The sequence below is a fragment of the Girardinichthys multiradiatus genome, chromosome 3 (genome assembly GCF_021462225.1).
Source record: "Girardinichthys multiradiatus isolate DD_20200921_A chromosome 3, DD_fGirMul_XY1, whole genome shotgun sequence".
Lineage (NCBI taxonomy): Eukaryota > Metazoa > Chordata > Actinopteri > Cyprinodontiformes > Goodeidae > Girardinichthys > Girardinichthys multiradiatus.
The window spans coordinates 4,104,040-4,127,646 of record NC_061796.1 but is presented as its reverse complement, the minus strand read 5'-3'; the positions used below and the strand labels follow the sequence as shown (position 1 = coordinate 4,127,646).

General features: G+C 38.7%; 1 protein-coding gene across 2 annotated transcripts; it reads left to right on the top strand.

Annotated features, from left to right (window-relative positions):
* Nucleotides 1–1,891: 1,891 nt before the first annotated feature.
* On the top strand, nt 1,892–21,056 carry skap2 (src kinase associated phosphoprotein 2). 2 transcript variants are annotated; one of them, XM_047361724.1, is made up of 12 exons: nt 1,892–2,152; nt 6,504–6,609; nt 6,745–6,770; nt 6,972–7,070; nt 7,835–7,915; nt 9,376–9,459; nt 9,559–9,683; nt 10,015–10,078; nt 11,468–11,581; nt 11,753–11,842; nt 13,779–13,891; nt 18,719–21,056. In XM_047361724.1, exons 1-12 carry the CDS (start codon nt 2,113–2,115, stop codon nt 18,809–18,811), a joined length of 1,035 nt encoding a protein of 344 aa, XP_047217680.1. In that variant the 5' UTR covers nt 1,892–2,112; the 3' UTR covers nt 18,812–21,056. The 2 variants fall into 2 exon arrangements, with proteins under 2 accessions (XP_047217680.1, XP_047217679.1); XM_047361723.1 differs by having other exon boundaries at nt 6,969–7,070.
* The last annotated feature ends 2,551 nt before the right edge of the window (nt 21,057–23,607 follow it).

Genomic DNA, 23,607 nt, shown 5'->3' with positions numbered 1-23,607 from the left:
TCAGGTTTTGAATGACCACACGGCTCATAAAAAATGCATTAGCAGCTTAACAGGAAGTGAGATCATAAGGTGTTTACAGGAAAAACCTTGGAAAACCAGACTTTATATCTGGTCAAAGAGCCATTCTGTTCTTAAAAAACTCAATCTTGGCAGTGGTAACAATAATATATAATGAAGGAGCTTCAGTGCAATAAGCTCCTTTAGCACAGGAGACACCAGATCACCTCTGATTAGGGGAAAATTTGATTATTTCAATCCACAATTCATGGAAATCATTCAAAAGAGCCCTTATCTAACAATTTGATAATGATGATTGGTTGAACTGATAACCGTTATGATGAAGAAATAATTTACACCTTTTTATGGCTATAATAAGACAAAATGATTAGTATTAGCCAAACTATTGTAACTGTTAACATGTTTTTGTTGTTCCTGTTGGTGTAGAAAACATTCATAGTTTATGGTTGTGATTATTTATTCCATTTTGATTCCTACAACATCAGTAATTGGCTAATGTGATCCCTGCTTTTGTTTATATATTGTATTATTCTTTACATCTCAAAGACTTCCTCTAATCTCTGACATGATCAATGTGTTTCTGCAGAACGTCTGTTTTGCTCAACACCTGCAGCTACAGTAAAATCAGTCAAATTTTAACCCGGCACAACTGCTCTGACCTTTCTGTCACATTTGTCAAAAACAAGCAGCTTTGAAGATCAGCCTATATTCTGTGACACTGCCTGTCAGAATAGGACTAATGAATAAATGACATTGTCATAAACAATTTGAGAAAAGCCCTTTTTGTTCCTCAAATACACCAACAGGTATGGGTTTCACTCAGTGAAAGGTGAGACTGCATTTATGTTCAGCCCTCCTTTACTCTGACACTCCTAAATAAAATCCAGTGCAACCAATTGCTTTGAGAGTTCTCCTGATTAGGAACATTGAGTTCTCCTGTGTGTTATTTAATGTCAGTATAAATACAGCTGTTCAGCAAGGACCTTTTTTAAGAGTTTTTTTTTAAGAGCACATCAGTAAACAGTCAGCATTACAAAGACCAGTGAACACCCCAGACAGGTCAGTAATGACGTTAAGGAGACGTTTAAATCAGGGTTTTGTTCTAAAATAATATCCTGAGCTTTCAATGTTGACTAGAGTTTAATCAAAAATGGATAGAGTATGGTACAACTACAAACTAACAAAGATATAGCTGTCTGCCAAAATTGTGAGCATTAATCAGAGAAGTAGAACAGTAGTTGTTGGTAACTCTGGGGGAGCTGCAGAGATCCACAGCTCAGGTAGAAGAATAGACACAACCACTGGTCAGTCAGATACAACAGATCTGGCATTCTTTGCAGTTTGCCGCAAGCGTAGGAGACATGGCAACATGTGGAAGAAGGTATGAATCCAAAATGTAGCTTTTTGGCCCACATGCACCAACACATCATGCTTTGGGGATACTTTAGTTCAGCAGAGACATGGAGGCTGCTCAACGTTATTAGAGCTAACATCTATCTATCTATCTATCTATCTATCTATCTATCTATCTATCTATCTATCTATCTATCTATCTATCTATCTATCTATCTATCTATCTATCTATCATGAGGTGTTGTACTACTTAACAGCGATCGAGTGTTTCAGTCATGCTCTTTGCAGCTATTAATGATCCCTGTTTAGATTTACAGCGCTGACATATTCATAAACTAAAAACAGCTTGCATCAGTGTAAAAAACGAACATAAAATTAAACCCACGGGCGTAATAATGTGTCCATTAAGTCAGACGCAGCGATCATTTAGTTGGTGCGATAGATATATGATGTTGAATCAATCAATTCTTATTGTGTTAAGAGCCGGAGGACCATTAAAGCATCAGATCCGTGTCAGCAGAGGCATTCGCTGACAGTTAGAGACCAGTAAACGTCACCGCGGCTCGTCCTGGCGGTGAATGTCGGTCCCCATGCGGAACCGAGTGGTCACTTTTAGAAATAATTAACAAGCAAACTTCCGTGTGTGTGAGAGAGAGACTAAGCTGCTGCTGCTTCCGTGTACTGTGAAGGTTTTCTCCTGGAGGAAGGTCCACCGAGCTCAAGCTGGCGTTTCTGGCTACGATGCGTGCGATTCCCGACGAATTAACGACGCTGATTTCAGGTAAGCGCTTCGATAAATGACTCATTGATTGTTAGTCATTTTTTTCTCGCGTTGTTTTTCTTCAACCAGCCTTTGTCGAACCGTTTTGAGAAAAGAGGAAGAAGCATCAACTCAGAATGGATGATTTGGTTTTCTGACAAATCCTTTGCTTCCAAGCTGCTTTGCAGCAGCACAAGTCTATGCTTCATAAACATTGCTTCCACCTGATGATGCTGACTATCAAGGAGTAGCTGGACTTTAAATATTCGGTCTGCTGCATCTGTGATCTGCTGCAAATTCAGGATATTTAAAGCTGCCCGTCAGACGTTTCTGCAAAATCAATCAAAAATAGTTTTAAATGTAGTTTATAGCACTTGCTGAACACCATGGTCAGCTTGTACAATTGTTTAGCTTTTTTGAGGTAAACTGCAGTTTAATCAAGATAAAAAAAATAAAAAAAACCATTTCCTTGTTAACATGCCTCTAGTGACATCACAAAAGTCAAATGACAATACAGGTCCTTCTCAAAAAATTAGCATATTGTGATAAAGTTCATTATTTTCCATAACGTCATGATGAAAATTTAACATTCATATATTTTAGATTCATTGCACACTAACTGAAATATTTCAGGTCTTTTATTGTCTTAATATGGATGATTTTGGCATACAGCTCATGAAAACCCAAAATTCCTATCTCACAAAATTAGCATATCATTAAAAGGGTCTCTAAACGAGCTATGAACCTAATCATCTGAATCAACGAGTTAACTCTAAACACCTGCAAAACATTCCTGAGGCCTTTAAAACTCCCAGCCTGGTTCATCACTCAAAACCCCAATCATGGGTAAGACTGCCGACCTGACTGCTGTCCAGAAGGCCACTATTGACACCCTCAAGCAAGAGGGTAAGACACAGAAAGACATTTCTGAACGAATAGGCTGTTCCCAGAGTGCTGTATCAAGGCACCTCAGTGGGAAGTCTGTGGGAAGGAAAAAGTGTGGCAGAAAACGTTGCACAACGAGAAGAGGTGACCGGACCCTGAGGAAGATTGTGGAGAAGGGCCGATTCCAGACCTTGGGGGACCTGCAGAAGCAGTGGACTGAGTCTGGAGTAGAAACATCCAGAGCCCCCTTGCACAGGCGTGTGCAGGAAATGGGCTACAGGTGCCGCATTCCCCAGACCTGGGCTACAGAGAAGCAGCACTGGACTGTTGCTCAGTGGTCCAAAGTACTTTTTTTGGATGAAAGCAAATTCTGCATGTCATTCGGAAATCAAGGTGCCAGAGTCTGGAGGAAGACTGGGAAGAAGGAAATGCCAAAATGCCAGAAGTCCAGTGTCAAGTACCCACAGTCAGTGATGGTCTGGGGTGCCGTGTCAGCTGCTGGTGTTGGTCCACTGTGTTTTATCAAGGGCAGGGTCAATGCAGCTAGCTATCAGGAGATTTTGGAGCACTTCATGCTTCCATCTGCTGAAAAGCTTTATGAAGATGAAGATCTCGTTTTTCAGCACGACCTGGCACCTGCTCACAGTGCCAAAACCACTGGTAAATGGTTTACTGACCATGGTATCACTATGCTCAATTGGCCTGCCAACTCTCCTGACCTGAACCCCATAGAGAATCTGTGGGATATTGTGAAGAGAACGTTGAGAGACTCAAGACCCAACACTCTGGATGAGCTCAAGGCCACTATCGAAGCATCCTGGGCCTCCATAAGACCTCAGCAGTGCCACAGGCTGATTGCCTCCATGCCATGCCGCATTGAAGCAGTCATTTCTGCAAAAGGATTCCTGACCAACTGTACATGATTATTTGAAAGTTGACATTTTTTGTATTAAAAACACTTTTCTTTTATTGGTCGGATGAAATATGCTAATTTTGTGAGATAGGAATTTTGGGTTTTCATGAGCTGTATGCCAAAATCATCCGTATTAAGACAATAAAAGACCTGAAATATTTCAGTTAGTGTGCAATGAATCTAAAATATATGAATGTTAAATTTTCATCATGACATTATGGAAAAAAGCGAGATCACGGATACAAGCGGCTGAAATGAGCTTCCTCCGTAGGGTGGCCGGGCACTCCCTTAGAGATAGGGTGAGGAGCTCGGCCATCCGGGAGGAGCTCGGAGTAGAGCCGCTGCTCCTCCACATTGAGAGGAGCCAGTTGAGGTGGCTCGGGCATCTATACCGGATGCCTCCTGGACGCCTTCCTCGGGAGGTGTTCCAGGCACGTCCCACCGGGAGGAGGCCCAGGGGACGGCCCAGGACACGCTGGAGGGACTATGTCTCTCGGCTGGCCTGGGAACGCCTTGGGCTCCCCCTGGAGGAGCTGGAGGAGGTGTCTGGAGAGAGGGACGTCTGGGCGTCTCTGCTGAGTCTGCTGCCCCCGCGACCCGGTCCTGGATAAGCGGAAGACGACGAACGAACGAACGAACGAACATTATGGAAAATAATGAACTTTATCACAATATGCTAATTTTTTGAGAAGGACCTGTAGATGTTTAACATATATCCGGATATTAAAAAGTTATAGGTACTCCTTTAAAGGAGACACCAGAAAAAGTGCTTGAGCAAGTAGAGCGTAACAGCTCCCTCACCTGCTGCACGCTGCTGATCAGCTTGTTTATAGAACGTTATGTTTTTCTTATTATTAGAGATATAGTTTGAAAGCTGTTTTGAAATAAAGCTGTCAGATCAGACACCCTCAAATCATGGTATTCTTACTCAAGGTTATCATGCTGTGAAAATCTCACACCAGCCAATGCCTTTACGGGAACTGGCCAGTTTGTTTTGCTATATAATCATACATCCATTGTCTATACCCACTTGTCCGTGCAGGGTCGCAGGGGGGTTGGTGCCTATCTCTGGCAGTCATCTGGTGAGATGTAGGGTACCGTCTGGATAGGTCTCCTGTCCATCACAGGGCAACACGGAGACCCAGAGGACATACAACTATGCATGCATACCCTCTTACCGAATGGCAATTTTAGAGAGACCAATTCATCGAACAGTCATGTTTTTCAACTGCGAGAGGAAGCTGGAGTACTCGGAGAGAACCCACACACATCCATAGGAAATCCATTCAAACTCCATGCAGAAAGACCCTTAGGACCTTCTTGATGCAAGGCAACAGTGCTACCAACTGTTCCGCTGTGCAGCCCTATTTTGGTATATACATTTGTATCTGGCTGTTTTTTTTCCCCTCTTTACTCAAATTTTTACTAAATTTCTCAATTGAAGTGTGTAATCTTAGTCTGTACAGCTGTAGGAAAGGTTTTAGCTGTATGTGGGAACACTGCTGAGATTTCAGGAAACTTTCAGCAGTCAGTTGCATGAAGTGTACCTTGGGCAAACCCTTTCCTCTGCTGCCCCATAAAGGACCAAGCATTAGGCCCATTTTCAGAAAAGAAACAAAAAATCTTGATCTGCTAATAATTTACCTAAATGAATGGATGGATGCATTTATTTTCTTTGCTTTGTATTTCAAAAATCCAAAATTGTGTTTTAAAGAATCGATTTTCAGTGGAGGAATTATTAATTTAAGGTGTGACAATTATAATTATGTAGGATTCTGAACAAGGGATGGTCAAACGCACTCCAGGCTCCTTAGTCATAGTGCACATAAAAAATACCCTTAGCAACAAGAAAACACATGTTTTGAGAAGAACCCGGCAAATTGGAATGACCAGAGTTCATTATTAGAGATATTCGGTGAAAATTTCAAGCCAAATTGTAGAAAAAAGCCTTAAAGTCTGGTCATGATATTTATTGATTCTTGTGCCTCTCGTGATGTCATGGACCCAAATACATGCAACACATAATTAGCCGCTGGTTTTTCTTCAATACACTTTTAAAAACTTTGTGTTTTGTGAAATTCGTTAGTGGACATTTATACCTGATTTCCCAGCTGTGTTTATATTCTCATCGTACATTTTTAGGTATCTTAACAAAGCAGGACAGACAAAAAATATAACTTATGGAATAACCCATGATAAAAATAATTGCCGGGTAAACAGACCTAAAATGAATCCTACCATCCATGCACCTCGATGCTACTGTAACACATCAGAATCTACATCAAAACCTGTCCAAAGTCGCTCATCCACCAAATTTTTTATTCACATCAGCTGATCAGCTCCATTATTATGCTTCTTGCGATGTCATTTACCCAAATCCACACAAAGCGGATTTAACAGGGTTTGTTTTTCATTAGTACACTTTTTGGGTTTTTTACCAGAAATCTGTCCTTCATTACTGAGCGTAGTTTTTTTTTTTTTTTTCTTTATTGTTGTCTATGTTCATTTGCAACTGGGGGGGGCATACACTGCTGGATTATAATCTTTAAATAGTTCTCTTTTTTCTTTGTTTAGATGTGGAACAGTTCATCTGTGATGGATTAAAAGCAGAAACTTTAAGCAAGAAGGCAAAAGATAGGAGGGAAACCCTTATCAAACGAATCAAAGACGTCAAACTAAGGTATTGAAGCATGCACTGTGCAACAACAATTCCCTGCTATCAAGATTGGTTACAAATGTGCCACTAAATCATCAAACTCTTCATCAGTAATGCATGTTTTCAACTAGTAACACAAATTTACTGTCTTACCAACAGTTTTCCTCAAGATTTTAAGGACAAAGGTGAGTGTTTTGTCAAATTTTTTCTCCTTTTGAGCAATGTTGCATATCTAAAATTGCAAAAGTAGAATTTTGGTTTCAATTCATAAATGCTAAACAGTTTTGTCTAAATATATTGGAAAAGGAGAACCTTGTCCGACAAACTGCCATCTTGGTAGAACCACACCGTTTATTGCCTCACAGCTGGTGTGTTTGCTCCAGCAGGTGGAGATGACTCAGATGAGGATGAGGAAGTTGACAGCAACAATGATGGAGCCTCTATGCAGTCGGAGCGCACAGAGAAGGATGAAGAAGCGTATGATGGTATAAACCACACCTGTTCAGCCTATATACAGAGCGGACTGGCTGAACAAGCTGCAGAAAAATGTCTGGAAAATCCAAAAATCTTTGTCTGCTCCTTGGAGAAAGTGACTTGGAGTGGCACAATGAGAGAGGCGTTCCAACTGTAACTTGGCAACATACTTGGGAAGCAATTCAGAGGCACAACTACTGTCCCTCAACGCCTCCCGTCAAGCCCCCACCCATGTCTTTGACAGCTAGTGTGTTTTACTGCTCTCAGCCATAGTCTGGGGATTAAAAGTTACTGCTGTAGCTGCAGTTTGTGCAAAAACATCCCCTACTGTGTACAACCACTCTAATCCAACATAATTCTTGAGGGCAATCAATGCAATATTTCATACTTACAGTTTAGAGAAAAGTACAAGGGAATTCCTTGTGCCATAGTAATTAGAGGACTTGGGGGTTTATGAGCCTTAAGCAGCTGCCACTTTTATGGCTCCTCTTTCACACAAAGCAACTTTGACACAGCATTTGGACATTTGCATTGACATTGCACAGTGAAAGGGAAACCTCATATACTGAGAAATAAAATATGGGTGAGGGGAGCATTTATGGCTTCTGCTGTTAATTATTATCAAATAAACAAATGCATTATGGTTAAGTTTGCCTGAAACTGTTGTTGACACAGTTATAAAAGCAGAAACAGCTTTTTCATTTTAACATGTCAAAAGGATGATGATGGGTTTGATATGATCAATGTTCATATGTTATTTTTTGGTCCTCTACAGGTGCCCAGCAGGCCCCGCCTGTGGCAGCCCAGGATTTGACATCTGTCTTTAAAGCAGGATATCTTGAGAAACGCAGGAAGGGTTGGTGCTCTATTGATTATGCCTTAACAACTGTAGTCCAGTACAGGCTCCTTTAGTCTGCACAATGAAGTGAAGTGCCTTGCAAAAACACTTATTCCCTTTGATTTTTTTCACTTTTGTGTCACATTATGGCCAGAAACAACATTGTGTTTCCTTAGGATTTCATGTGACAGGTCAGCATATAATAGTGCATAATTGTGAAGTGGAGAAACTCATTGAGTCAATAGCATTTTTGCTGCAGTTACAGCTGCAAATCTTTTTGTCTACGTCTCTACAAGCTTTACAAAATAGCTCGAGCCAGATCAGATTGGCTTGAGAGCATGTTTGAACAATAATTTTCAAGTCTTGTCACAGATTCTCATTTGAATACAGGTCTTGACTTTGACTAGGCCATTCTAACACAAAATTATGCTTTACTTTAAACCATTGTCCCAGTCTAATGTCTTTTTTAAACCCCTAATAGATTTTCATCCAGGATTACTCTGCATATAGTTCCCCTCCTCTGCCCCTCCTGTGATGTGAAGTGTTAGTTTTCCTCTACATGAATCATTTTGCATGTTGGCTAAAAGGTTCAGTTTTGGTCAGTCTGACTAGTGCTTCTTCTTCCACATGTTTGCTGTGTCCCTTACATTTCTTAAGGCAAACTATGACTCTATGTGGCTTTCTTCTTACAACTCATCCGTAAAAGCTGGATTTTGCTAAGTATGTGAATGATAGTTGTTAAGGTATTCTCTCAACTGAGCTGTGGCTCTCTGCAGCTCTTCCACAGTTACCATGGGCCTCTTTGCTAATTCTCTGATTAACGCTCTCTTTGCCTGGTCTGTTAAGTTAGGTGCTAGGCTAGTTAGATAAAGATGATGGATTTAGAAGTGTTCTGTGAAGATTTCAAACATTTGGAAAATGTTTTATAACCTAACCAAGCTCTTAACATCTCCTGTACTAAATCTCTGACCTGACCTGCTCACTGAGTTTCTTGGTCTTTAGGATGCTTTCTGTTTACCAATGTTTGTTCTCTAACAAACCTTTGAGGCCTTCACAGAACAGCTGTATTTATACTGAGATTAAATTACACACATCTGGGTTCTATTTCCTCATTAGCTGACTTCTAAAGGCAAGTGTTCACACTGGACTTTACTTATGGGTATTCGATTATAGGTGGCTGAATATAAATGTATGTTTATTTGTGAAGAATGTTGAAAATCATGTATTATTTTCCTTCTATTGCACTATTATGCTGTACTTTATATTGGCCTACAACATAAAATCCAATATATTGTTGTAAAGTGCCTTGAGACAACATGTGTTGTGAATTGGCGCTATATAAATAAAACTGAATTGAATTGAATTATATTACACAGAAGATTGATGTATATAAGCAAATAATGCCATGTGCAAGGCACTGAACAAAAAATAAAACAAATACCCTGTTTAATTCATGATAATTGTCATTGTCTACACAGATTACAGCTTCTTTGGCACCGAATGGCAGAAGAGATGGTGTGCTCTGAGCCATCACACCTTCTACTATTATGGCAGCGAGAAAGGTACAATCTGTCATTAAAGACTTGTTTGAGTGGATTATTTTTCCACATATCTGCACTATGCTGACCATAAAGTATGGTATTTGTATGTCCTGCAACCAGACAAGCAACAGAAAGGCGAGTTCAGCATCGATGGATACAATGTCAAAATCAACCACACCTTACGAAAAGACTCAAAGAAGGACTGCTGCTTTGAAATTTCAGCTCCTGACAAGCGAGTCTATCAGGTATGCTTGTCTCATTGATGTTACTCCATTTAAAAAAAAAAAAAAAAAGAAAACCTGAGCTTTCCATGTACCGTGGTTTAAATTTATTAACATAAATTTTGTACGTATAAATCATATTGGTCATGTCACTCTGCAAACTATCGTCTCTGTGCCACAGTTCAACTCAACATGCATATGTAAAACGTCTAAATGAGTGCCCTACCATTCATGCTTCTCCATGCGGAACATTTTCCCATGCATAAATGCATTACTATTTGTTTATGTTAAGTAATACATGCAGATCTGAATGTTGCATTGACTGCTGTTAATTTCTGTGTTTCTTTGGTTACAGTTTTGTGCGTCATCAACGAAGGAGGCAGACGAATGGGTGAAAGAAATAGACTTTGTGTTGAAAGGTATGAGGGTTTTCACATTTAAGGATGATGTATTATACTCTGTTTCAGTGGTTCTCCACTGTTTGCATAACCAGCACCACCTCAGTAAATACTAGAGGTTTCAAATACCAACATACTAACAAACATCCTAAAACAGTAATAATGGACTTTTGTTTTTTTATGTTTTTTATTCATCTGTATTGTCTGTTTGGGTTGAGGGTAAACTGTGCATTTCGTTTGTATACATAAATTGACATAAAAAAAACATAACAGGTAAAATTCCAAGTTGGAAACTCTAAGCTTTCTCAACAGCCTCGACCTCAAAAATTAGTATGGCTGCTGCATGTTTAAAATACACTGTTCTCAACCTAAGGACTTTGTCACCATATTTCACATGTTTTCAGACCCCTTTTAATGACTCTTTCAGAAAAGTGACAAATCTTCTACTCTTCTCTATGAGCAGCTTGTGCTGCCAGGGACCCTACCCACATACCAAAGCACGAACAGTCAGCCCAGTCCTCACACAGCAGAACCTCCCAGCTGCAGTTGAATCACGCATGCTGAAAGCCATGGCTGGCTAATTCCCTTACTGGAAGAGTGGGGTCTAAATTAAATTTGAAATAAATCACTAAATTTCTATTGTTAATTGTTTTGAGGTAAAAATAATAAAGTTTGGTTGTGACTTGAAGGTTCCTATGTGGACCAGAATGTTAAAAACCAAACTGGGCTCAATAATATTGAAATAAGAAGCACTTTATAAATTAATATTATAAACAAAACTTAAGTTGTAGTTCTAAATGTGTTTAGGGTGTCTTTTACTCCCACAATATAATTTATCTCTCCTGCAGTGTCTACCACAATTATATTCCGATTATCAACTATACAAATTAGCTGACATCATTTAGCAACTTGAGACAGCTAATAGCTAATTTCCTTTCTGAGGAGTTGGCAACAGTGTTAAGATGTAGTGATAGCTGCTGCACTAAAGTGTGTAGTTGCATATCTCACAGATTGTATCTCATTAAATCTCATTCACATAGTACTGTGCAACCTTGTTTGGTGAATAAGTCCCTTCAGTGTTTGAATGCATAAAATGCTAAGAAGTACTGCTAATACCAGTTAGCTTGTTACTGAGTATGTCCTTCTAGTTTTTCACTTTTAACTTCAATGTTTTAATATCCATGTTCACTTGTTTGTTCTCTTTAATGGCGAGTTACATATTACCAGTGATACTTTCACCACAGTTTGAGAACCTTGGTTCTGCTTCATCAGTAGTGTCTACTTTGTTTCTATATTACTAATAGGTCACAGAAAAAATACAATGTTTTATCAATATCAGCAAATACACTTAACGTAAATATTAGATGAAATTTCTGTTGCAGACTCCTATTTTGTTATTTATTTTATTAGATATGACAGGAATCATCCCAGAAGATGATGATGATGAGGACCTGCCTATGTATGATGATGTGGGGACTGTGGCTACTGTTGCACCGGGTGAAGACATCTACGAAGAGCTGCCAGGTCTGACCACATTCTACACCAATCGCTGTCACTGTTTCCCTGTAACACATTCTGCACACATTTCTTTTTTTAATTGAATCACAACTGTTAAATCCAAATTATTTATTTTCTGGCTATTCTAATAAACTGAAAACACACACTAATGTATCAATATGGCTGTGTTCCCTCCAGAAGAGGAGATGCCTTCTCCAGCTAAACCTCTTCCAAAAGTTGAACCATCAACCAAACCTCATCTTCCTTCTCCTGCTGCTGCTTCTGCTGGTATATATATTTTTTGAATATAACTGTAATAACTTTCACTAATTACATCAGATGGAAGAAGACTGATCAACACATTATTTTTCTTTACTGAGTGAAACGAATGTTTAAAAGCTGAAGTGTAGAAGAAGAAGTGACACTGACAGAGGAAGTTGCTGTGAACAACTGAAAGTTGACACAATTCTGGAAATAACTTCACATGACCTGCACAACTTCCTTTTATGAGTAGCGTGTTAAAGCTCCAGAAATACTATTCTTGAACATATTTTTGGCAAGAAAATAGAGTAACTAACAGAGGCAAAATGGCTGCATTTCAAATGAATAAACTGCCAAAAAAGAATAAAAAACAAGTCAAAGAGTGTTTATAGACAGATTTTCCTACCCAGTATTCTGACAGAAAATGTTTAAGGCAAGGCTAGTTTATTTGTTTAGCACCATGCATACATTAGGTAATACAAAGTACTTGACCAGAAAATAAAGGAACAGAAGGAAAATAAATGTTGTCTAAAAGAAGAAATGCATAAAAAGACAAGTTACATTTCAGCATGTTCTTATAAAGAATCATGGGAATGGAAATTGTAAACAAATTAATGACTAAATTGACATAATAATGGGCATCAAGAAACTTGATGAATGAAAAGCTGCAGTAAACAGTGTTTTGAGTCCTGATTTAAAGATCTGATTTTCAGATCTGAGGAGCATTGTAACTAAATGGGGCCTTCCCTTGTCTTAAATGCGTTGAGATCCAAAGCTAATCAGTGTCTCATAGACCAATAGCACTATTTTAATCTTTTTACACAGAAAGCCAGTGCTGTGCTGTTAATGATGGCAGTGATTTGATTCATTTTTCTAGTGTTGGTTAGGACTCTGACCACAGGATTTTGGATTAGAGGAAGCTGCCTTTTTAATTTGATTAATTTAATAAAATGTTTATTTTACACATTTTTTTTCTATTTTACAGACATTGATTAAGACATCATTACAATATTCTAACCTATTAAAAACTAAAAACAAGTTGTTTTTCTGTCTCCTGTTTCGACAGGAAACCATTCACCTTTTTAAGAACGCATACTAGCCTGATTTGGTTATAGATTTTGAACAGATTTTAAAATTTAGGTTTCAGTTCATACATGCTCTGTCTTAGGCGGCATTAAATCTAGTGAGCACTGATCTCTAACCTTGTATTGTTAGGATAAAAAACAAAGACTTCTGTCTTTTCTGCATTAAACAGGAGGAACTTCTGACCTATCCTAATTGATACTGTTGACACACTAACTTAGTGATTGTATCAGAATCTGGGTATGTGGTTACACAACATTTAAAGTTCTATTGGCATACATACAGTATGTTAAGAGATGTTATATTTTCTGATCTTGGGGTAGCACTTAGATATTGAATTGAAATGAACCCAGAAGGGGAGCCTTGAGGAACTCCACATGTGTTATTTACTTGCCTAGATTTATAATCCCTTTTTAATGTTTCATTGTTTTACTCTGAAAAATCTAAATGTATTAATAATATTTATGAAACAGCCATTCAATGATTGGTAAATGATAGTCCTGCACTGCCAAGTGATCCCATCCGATTTTTCAGGTATCAGTATGTTATGATCAGCTGTGTCATACTCAGAACCAACATTTTGAGGCATCACTGTAAAGACATTTGGTTTTTAAAGGTTTACCAATGAATGCAGTCTCAGTTCAAATGTGAGTCAGTCTTACCATTTTAGTCCATCTTAGTTCCCTATGCTATTACAATGTATTTAGCAAAGAAAATAATTATGCCTGCTTTAAACCAATGAAGAGTTAGCTCACCATTTATCATCGAACTGGGAAAAGCATGCCTTTGCAGTGGCCTGTATTCGGTCTCTTATACTAACTTTCGGCTGATGATTTAACTTGAAACCTCTGATATCACCTTATTTGTTTTATTTGCATAGTTGACAAAAGCACAGACTATGTAAACTACTACCAAGGCTTATGGGATTGCGCAGGGGACCACCCAGACGAGCTGTCCTTCAAACGTGGAGAGGCCATCTACATCCTGAGCAAGGTATGGATAAGGAAACCCTGGGTGTCGGAGATGAACTGTTCCTTTCTCCCCTGGGTAGGACAGGATTAAGATAAATCATCTCTAATGAGATTTAAAAACATTCAGGTTTGCTGTCTGAATGATTGTCCTCCAAGACCATCTAAACAAAATAGTTTCAAGGTCCTTAAGAGTAGCAGATTTTTCTGATGTGTTACTTCAGCCGGAGGTGATGCTAAGAGATGGACTGGGCCGAGAGTTTTTTCTTGAACTCTGACTGGGGTGGAATTAGATGTGTCACAGCGGAAACTGTTTTAGTGCTGTTGGCAGAGTCTGGCTTTAGTTGGCAAGAAGCATCCTTCCAATGCTCCCATCTGGACTATTTCAGCGATCTGTCACTGCTGCCATGCTAGGCGCTGAGGAGCCCCGAACCCACACACACACACACACACACACACACACACAAACACCTTCCATACATCTCTCTCACCTCTCTAAATAGGAATATGTGTTCTCAGGAAACCCAGGCTTAGCATTCAAAGCAAGCGATGACGTGTTGTGGACGCACAATTTCCGAGGCTTGTCAGCCGGGCCAGGCAAGGGGAACTGAGGGCCTGTTCTGTACCTTCAACCTGTAACCAAACAGGAGTCATTTTGTACTTTGCTGTTTCGAGAGAGCACCAAATTGGATTTTATTGATATTTTATTTCATATTTTTACAGATGGATGTCAGATCGTGTGGTTTGTTTAAAGAAAAAGCGTGAAATGTGTTCCATCTGGACAAGCTATATTTCTTGACTGGTTTAGTTTCTATGATGCATGGAGTCAACTGCGACAGACTGAGCTGGCCAAGTCACTTTTAAAATTCAAGTCTGCCATCTAGTGGCGAATCATATAACTCTTTTATTCAGATGTGTTGTATAACTGATTGGTCAAAGTTGCAGTTAAAATACTGTTTTGTTAGCCAAAATAATAGATAATAATAATAATTTCATTTAGCTAATTACTGAATAAATACAATTTTATGGCAATCTTGAATCATAGAAAAGGGCTGAATCTAATACCCAGAATAAAAAATAAAGCAAAATAAAAAATTTATATTTTATAAAATTAAATATAATAAAGTAAGAAAGGTCATAAAAACATTTATCCTGTTCTGTTAATGAGACTATTTAACTAGAAATTATTAGAGACTGGAATTTATTTGTTTGTCATACTGAGGAATAGAGCAACTACCAAATTCTTTTTCCATTTACCAATCAGTTGTCATTGTGAGAATCGAAATGCACAATATATAGACAATCCTGATAATGTTTATTAACCAAATCCTGGCTTAAGAATCAAGTTGCCCTTTCATTGCCTGAGAGTGCCATTAGATGAAACCTTGGTGTTGGGGGTTGTGGCCTGCAGCGAGGGCAATGACCATAAAACCTGTCTGGACCGCGGCAGCCAGCTGCATCTAAAAGCTCGTCCATCTCCTTCCCTCTTCCACAAGTCTCCTTTATCCCTCTTCTTTGTGTCCCTCCCCCACACCAGAGCCCAGTAATAGGTGTGGTGTTACAGCTACGAGCTACGAGACCCCCCCCCCCCCCCCCCCCCCCAGAAGTTAGGACCTGAGAGTTGGCTAGCTGTGTGCTGCACAGTCCATCGGTCTCCCTTTACACATGTGCTCAACCCCCCACAGAAAGTGGAAATAATTAATGGGCACAACATTTAGAAGCTTGTGCATTGGTTATCTTCGTTAACCAATGCAACTGAAGAATTTCCTGTGGTACAAATAATTCAATCACAACAGTGTGCTTTTAGTCAACTTTGGGTGTTTGTGTTAATGTGTGCGTTTTCTCACAGGGTGTGGTGTCATTAGTCATCCACAGCTCTGTATGTTCGTTCCCTTGTTGCGTCCAGCACTCGCTCAACCGTAACTTATTTGTCAGCCAGCCAACTACACAATTAGGTGTTGGTGTTTTCAAAGGCTGGAGTCAGGAAGTCAACACACACACACACATACACACACACACACACACACACACACACACTCTTGTTTTGCTATATGTAGTGAGGACCATGTGTTGACTCCCATTGACTTCCATTGATTTTCAGTCATTTTCAACCCTTTCTATGCCCTAACCCTGACAATAACCCTAAACCTAACCATTACCAGTGCATGCCTAACCCTCACCTTAACCTAAACTCAATTCACATCTTAGTCCTAAACCTAACCGTTAGCAAAATAGGTCGTGAGGACCAGCAAAATGTCCTCACTTTGGTACAAACGGTCCTCAATTTGATGGTGAAATCGGGAAAATGGTTCTCACTGTGATGCCAAGACAGGAACACACACACACACACACACACGTGCACAGTTCATGTCATTTGATTTTGACCATGTAATACAATTACAAATTTGTCATTTTTTTGTGTTAAAGAATACAACTAAAATATTTTTAATATTAATGCTGAAACAAACTGTCAGAATTGAACCAATAAATAGTTTTTTAACAATTTGCATACATTGTATATGGATAGATTTAAATCTGAATTTCTGAGAGGAAATTAAGTAAATATAATTGTAAAAAAATACACAAATAAATTAGATTGTTACTAATCTAGGCGACTGTGGCTCAGTAGAAAGAGTAGTTGTCTTGCAATCAGAAGGTTGGGTTCGATTCCAGCTTCCTCCTGCCATATGTCAATGTGCCCCTGGGCAAGGCACTTAACCTCAAGTTGCCTACCGATCTGCGTATCGGTGTATGAATGTGTGCGATTGGGTGAATGTGGCTCTAGTGTAAAGCGCTTTGAGCGGTCTGTATGACTGGAAAAGCGCTATATAAGTTCAGTCCATTTACCATTTAATCAGATCATCTGTCCTCCAATAAGAATAAAACAACAAAAGTTGGTTTGTAATGGGTATAATATGTTACTAAATTTAATGGAGATCAAACTGGCATTAAGAAAAACGTTTCCTTGACAACCAAAGCCGAGACGTATCGTTTATTGGCAACGGTTGTCGTTAAAAAGTTTAGCTTGCTAGCAAACTTGACCTCTGCATAATTCCTGTCTCTATCCTAGTGATGACATAAAATGTTGCAAACTAGTAAACCTTTAAAATCTATTTTAAGAATGAGTCATTTAATAATTTCCCTTTTGAAAATAACAATTAAATGTGTTGTTCATTGGCAACCACTGCCTAAGGGTTAAGAAGCCTAGCTTGCTAGCAAGTTAGGCTGTTGCAAAAAAAACTATTTAAAGCTCAATTCAAATCTATTTCTTGCTCCAAAACAGAAACCTTCTGATGCTCAAGCCCTCTGATGGATTTTGAAAAAAAGTAAATTCTATTTATTTATAATATAACAAAACATATTTGCACATTATCACCTTCTTATTGCATCTGACTAATGAGAATAACAGCTAACTGAACCAACATGACTTAATAAAAAAAATAAAAAAAAGTTTAGGCAACATTTGTTATCAAATTAAAGTAATTAATTTAACAGTTATTCCACATTACATTTCTAAACCAGTATGCTTAATTAAATGATACCCTCCAAAAGTCCTTATTATAGTGTAGTGGGCTACCTTATAGGGGTTATCACTTTCATACTTAGCCTGTTATTCCCACAGTTGATTTATTACACAGACTGTAAATGCTCTCTTATGTATCTAAAGAAATAATCTAACACCAGAATCCTGTCGATGCTATTCATGGTGTTACCGTTAAAAGTAACACAATGTGATAGCTTCCATCTAATGCACTGGCTTGCAGAATAACAGGGACTCAAATGTGGCTCCGGCTTGTCCCTGAATTCTGTCTTCTCAATGTTGCCTCTGTCCATCCTCCTTCTGCCTTGTCAGAACCTGAGCTCTAGTCTTGATTTACGTTTTGGAAAGACTTTGATGTGAGGTCAGGCTCTTGTCCAAAAAGAGAGAGATGGTCTCAGATCTCCCCTCACGCTGTCTTCCTCTCATCACAGCATGCTGACTGTCATTGGGAGCAATTTCCTTTAGGGCTTAGACAAATTTATGTCCAATGCACATTGAAGGCTTTTTTCCTGGTGGAGTGCATTAAAATGTGTCTTTGCAATCTTGAACATGATAGCAGATTGTGGGGGAGGGCAAAAAACAAGCTGTATGAAGATGCTGATGGGATATAGCACCATAGACATTACGGAGCAAGCTAAAGGGCTGAGCAAGGCTTTGAAAAATCATGTTTACCCCACAGAAAGAAGGAGATAAGCAACCGATCAATGCTCCAAAGTAAGATTTAAAAGTATAACAAAAACAATAAAACTTGACAATCAAAGCAGAATGTCAAAAGACAGATGCAAAACAGAGAATGTGACACAAAACAGCTTAAACGGTATGTAAACAATGGAAAAAATGAACCAAAAATATATATATCTTAGGGATTAAGTAAGCAAACTTACTGGACACAAAGAACAGTGATCAAAATTAAATGCAAATCTACAGCAAAGAAAAGACTGAAACTCTGCCAAAAGATCCAACATGAAAAACAAATTAAACAAAGTGAATAAACTGTCAAAAATTGCTCCATAGATAAACCCCAAAAGAGACTTGATGTGTAAAATTCAGCAAAAAAAACCCCTCTCAGCTGGTAAAAAAGTATCACTGTGTGCATGGAGCTACATCAGATCATCTTTTAGCTACTGCCTTTTATCCATCTGTGTTCCAAGGGCCTTTTTATATCAATATTCCCACCTGAGAATGACTATTATGCAGAGACACCTGGGTATGATTCAGCCTATAATTGCTTTTTTTTCTAGCTAATGATTAATTAAACAGTTTAAGAAATGGGAGCCAGGCCTATTATTATTCTTGTTTCTTTTCTTCCAGGAGTACAACAGCTTTGGCTGGTGGGTCGGAGAGAAGAACGGAGCGATCGGCATCGTTCCCAGAGACTACCTGATGGAGCTGTATGCTATGTAAACGCGCTCAGTGTTAAGCTGCTGAGACTTAATGCAAGTTCTGCTAAATCTACTTGGTCTGCTGTTTCAAATGATAGGAAACAAAGAATAGGCTCTGAAATAAATCTGGTGTTCCTTTATTAGCGAGGCTGATAATTATGAAAATGTGATTTGACTAAAACAGTGTTTTCTAGCATTTTTCTACACTTTGAATTTATTTTTTGTTGAAGTTATTTGTTATCCCATGCTAGTTGTCCCACATGACATTTGATATTTTTTTTATATGAAAGCTTTTTTTAAACCACAAGGTGGCATCATAGTCCCTTACATGGTTATAAATGACCTCTGTGACAGGAGAAATATCTTTACCTGAGTTAACAGACCATATTAGCATTAACCATTGTCCCACCCAACCAGTGTAACAATGCTAAGGCATATATACAATTTCTTGGTTAAATGGCTAAAATTTGGTTATCATAATAGGACTTTTTCCTATGTTCAGCGCTTCTGTCCCATGCCTCAAAGGGATCTTTTATTTAAAGCACCTGGGAGACTGTGCCGGGCAGAGGATCACAGAGGTGGCAGATGGGAGGTTGTGCCACCTGCCTGACTGTAACGGTTGAGCTGTACTAATAGGACAGACCGCCACACAGAAAGCAGGGATGCTTATCGCCCTCCGAGGGGCTGTTTGACAGCAGGCAAGGTAGCGTTAGCCGAGCCACGTCCCTCTGAGGTTACATACATATACTGTATGTGTGTGTTTGTCATAGCAAAAATAGGCCTGACTTTTAATGAACTCAGACGACGTGGCCCTGTCAGGGGCTTTCTGAAGGTTGGGTGGAGAGAGGAGTGGGAAATGGAAAGAGAAATGCATTCATCAACCAATAACTCACTGTATCTATTTTTCGTTTTTCCTGCTGCTGTCTCTCTGCTTTGTTCCTGTTGAGTGATGAGCCATAGTCCTCTGTCCTCTGGGTGACATTCAAAGCCAACATAAATCCTGGTTTTTATGGTAGAGTGCAGCAATAAAGCTTCCCTTCTAATTGGAGATGTAATGAATTACTATAATTACTTATTGAATATAGAGTGATGGACATGGAGAGGAATGGCTTTGTTTTTGGGTAATGCAGAAAAACTGAAAAACTAACGAGTTATGACATTAGAAACTGTTTTTGGGTTTAATTATATAAAAATAATTTGTGCATTTTAAGCACAGAACACAAAAGTATTCATACCGCTTGACTATTTTACATTCCAGCCATGGACTTTGATAAATTTTATTGGGGATTTTATGGGAAACACCAACACAAAATGGCACATTATTGTAATAAAATTGTGGTTTGCATTTGTGTTTAGCTCCCCTGTGTCAATACTTTGTAGAACCACTTTTCCCTGCTATAACTGCAAGCCTTTTGGGGTATCCACTAGCTTTGGGCATCTAGAGACTCAAATATTTGCAATTCTTTGCAGAAAAGCTCAAGCTAAATCAGACTAGATGGAGAACAACTGTGAAAAGCATTTTTAAGTCTTGCAGCATATTCTCAATGGTCTAGAACTTAACTGGGCCATTCTTGCATATGATTATGCTTTGATTTAAACCATCCTGCTGTAGCTCTATCTGTATGTTTTTGATATTTGTCCTGTCCTGTTCAGTGTGAAAAGCAGTTTGTTTTCCTTCACACATAATTATTTCAGATAGGCCAGAAAGTTCAATGTTGTTCTCATCTGACCAGAGGATCATCTCCCACCTGTTTGCTGTGTCCTCTCTATGGCTGGACGCAAACTTTAAACAGAACTTTTTATGGCTTTTATTCAACAATGGTGTCGTTTTGCCGCACCTTCAAAAAGATCAGATTTGTGCACTTTGTAAACAACATGTCGTGGTCCTGGCTCAGCTGTGGATCTCTGCAGGCTTCTTTGGGATCACCATGAGCATTTTAGCAGTTTACTTTAATAATGCTCTAATTGTTTTAGCCTGTACGTTTAAGTGGCTAGTCATGTCTTGATGGGTTTGCAGCTGTGTTTTTGCCTTTCTCTTTTCAGATAATGAATTCAACAGTGCTCTGTGACATGCTGAAAGATTGGAATACAAACTTACCTTGCTCTAACCTTAAAACGTTGTCCCTGACCTGTCTGCTTTGTTCCTTGGTCTTCATTATGCAATTTGTCCACCAATCTTCTCTAACATACCACAGAGGCCTATATGGAACAGCTGGATTTACACTGAGACTAAAATATAAATTAAACAGATAAACTGCATTTACTAATTAAGGTGGTTGCTTTGGATTTTATTTAGAGATATCAAAAGAAAGGGGGTGGAATATGAAGGCTACAATAATGAAATCATTTCTAAAAATAAACTCAAGTATTAAAATATGTGGCTGTAATGTGACAAAATGGGGTATGAATACTTTGCACTGTTTTCAATGCTGAAACGGGACCAGTGTTTGCCCTTATGAGCCCTGCTTTTTAAATATTTGGCAACAGGTCAGGTTGTCAGTGGCAGACAAGGCTAAAAGCTGCCTCTCATCCTTAAGTGCCAATAAAAAGATATCCTTAATGGATGTCAACTTCACCCCCCTGTCTCATGTTAGTTCTGGACAGGCACATCTTCAATATATACAGGCACATTTAATGCAATTTAACATCAAGATATAATGTTTAAAGGATAAATGCCACCATGTCGTTAATCGTCCAGAGCAGTAAATAACACTAATGATACCAGAATATCACAAATTAATACTTTCCCCATAAAGACATTTAGATTTGCTAGTAAAGGAAGGAAATCTACACCGTCTATTTTCACAGAGGGCTTAAAGCTCAGATAAATCAATTCTAACTAACATAATTATTATTGCACCAAAGAATTCAGTTACAAATAACGTCCTGACAATGTAGGTGCACTGATGTTTGTTTAATTGTTGACTATTATCAGGCACTGGGCGAGAGGGCCGAAGGCTGATCTATGCCACTCTCTGAGACTCTCTGATCCTTCTGTTTGGGCAGGTCACTAAGCTGTTAGTCTTGCCGCAGCTTCATTGAGAGTTTCTGTCAGGAATCCCTAATTTAGGTGATAACTCCAGGTTTTTTGCAGGATATGTACCCCCCACCCCAAGATAATAACCTATACGTCAGCGTTCACGTAAAGCTCTCCCCCCCCCCCCCCCACATCTTGGCCTAAGCCTTAAAATCTTATATGGTCACTTTTTAACTGCAAGTCACTCTTAATAGAGGTCAGTTTCTGTTAACATAACTCATGGCAGCAGATGAAGTACAGCTTCTGCAGCTGGTTTATGGCATCTTCGAAGATGTGGTGTACTCAAAGTCAAAGCTAACAGCAGTCTTACAGTCCGTTGCAGAAGTATTAATACCTCTCGAATCTTTTTGCATTTTGTCACATTACAACCACAAACTTCAAAGTAATTTATTGGAATTTTGTGTGATTGACCAAGATGAGCATAATTTTGAAGTAGAAGGAAAATAATGTTGGTTTTAATTTTTTCTGTGTGTAAATATGTAAAAATAGATGGAAAAAAAAAAATTTATATATATATATATATATATATTCCAGACCCAAGGTAGGAAACAATCGACCTAAAACATTTTGGAAATTATATGCCTCTCTTTTAATAATGCAAATGTGCAATACCCTTTTTATGTTTTGCTTCCATGACTCTTCTACAAAAATCAGGCTACTTTGATGAGACGTTTTCACACCTACAGTTCATCTACTTTGATCCCAATCAGTTGATCAGATTACCTTGTAAGCTTTTCAGGTGGTTCGATTTCCTTTGACAGGAAGACTAACTCAAAGCAAACCAAAATCTGTCACTAAAAACTATGCGAAAACATTCAGTCTGTTTATTGATCAGATCTGTCTGGGGTGGGGTTACCAAATGTAAATACTCCTGTATTAACATTAGCAAATGCTGTGCTCCCAGCAAGTAAAAGACACTGAGAATTTAATCATATCATTAACGGGGTTTCTCGGTACTATATCAAGCAAAATTATCTGCTAAGGATCCCAAATGATTTTGAGAAGACGTCTTGAGAGCATCCCACATCCCACAGTGTAACGTGCACCTGGCCTGGAAGAAGGCATTTCGATCAAGCTTGCACAGTTCACCTGGCGGGTGGGATCAAGGTTGCATTATATTCACACCACAAGCGATCCTCTCTAGAGCTTGTTTGGAACCAGACCAAGACCAACTCCTCTGAAGGATCTGGGTACAGTTGTTTATGTCTGCACCCCAAATTTGATTGCTGTGTTCACATCTACACAAACAAACTGCACTAAGGAGGTTAAATGAACCAGTTAGTTTTAAACAGATAATTTTAACAAGACAAATAATAGAATTAGTTTCTGAGGCCTCTCTGAGTACCTTCAACTTCACATCTCTGGCTTGTGAGGCACACAGTTTGGACACCATGCAGATCAAAGCATATTAATGTGTTTTAATGGCCCAGTTAAAGTCCAGACCTAAACCTTCTGGAGAACCTGGGGCAAGACTTGACAATTGGTGTTTATAGGTGCTCTCCTTTAAATATGACAGAGCTTGAGCTATATTTCAAGGAATTGATTAATCCGTCTGTGAGAAGATGGCAGAGACTTGTAGCTTTACCTGCAGCGAAAAGAGCTTCTATGATGCAAGGACACAGATTGAAAGATTTTTTATGTTATTTCAAAAATGTATTAAAACCATATCTCATTTCCTATAAAAAAAAAAAAACATTTGAGTTTGTGGTTGCAATGTAATAAAATGTGTAGGGCAGTGTTTCTGTCTTGAGGTGTGGATTTAGATTTGAAGTCTTTAACAT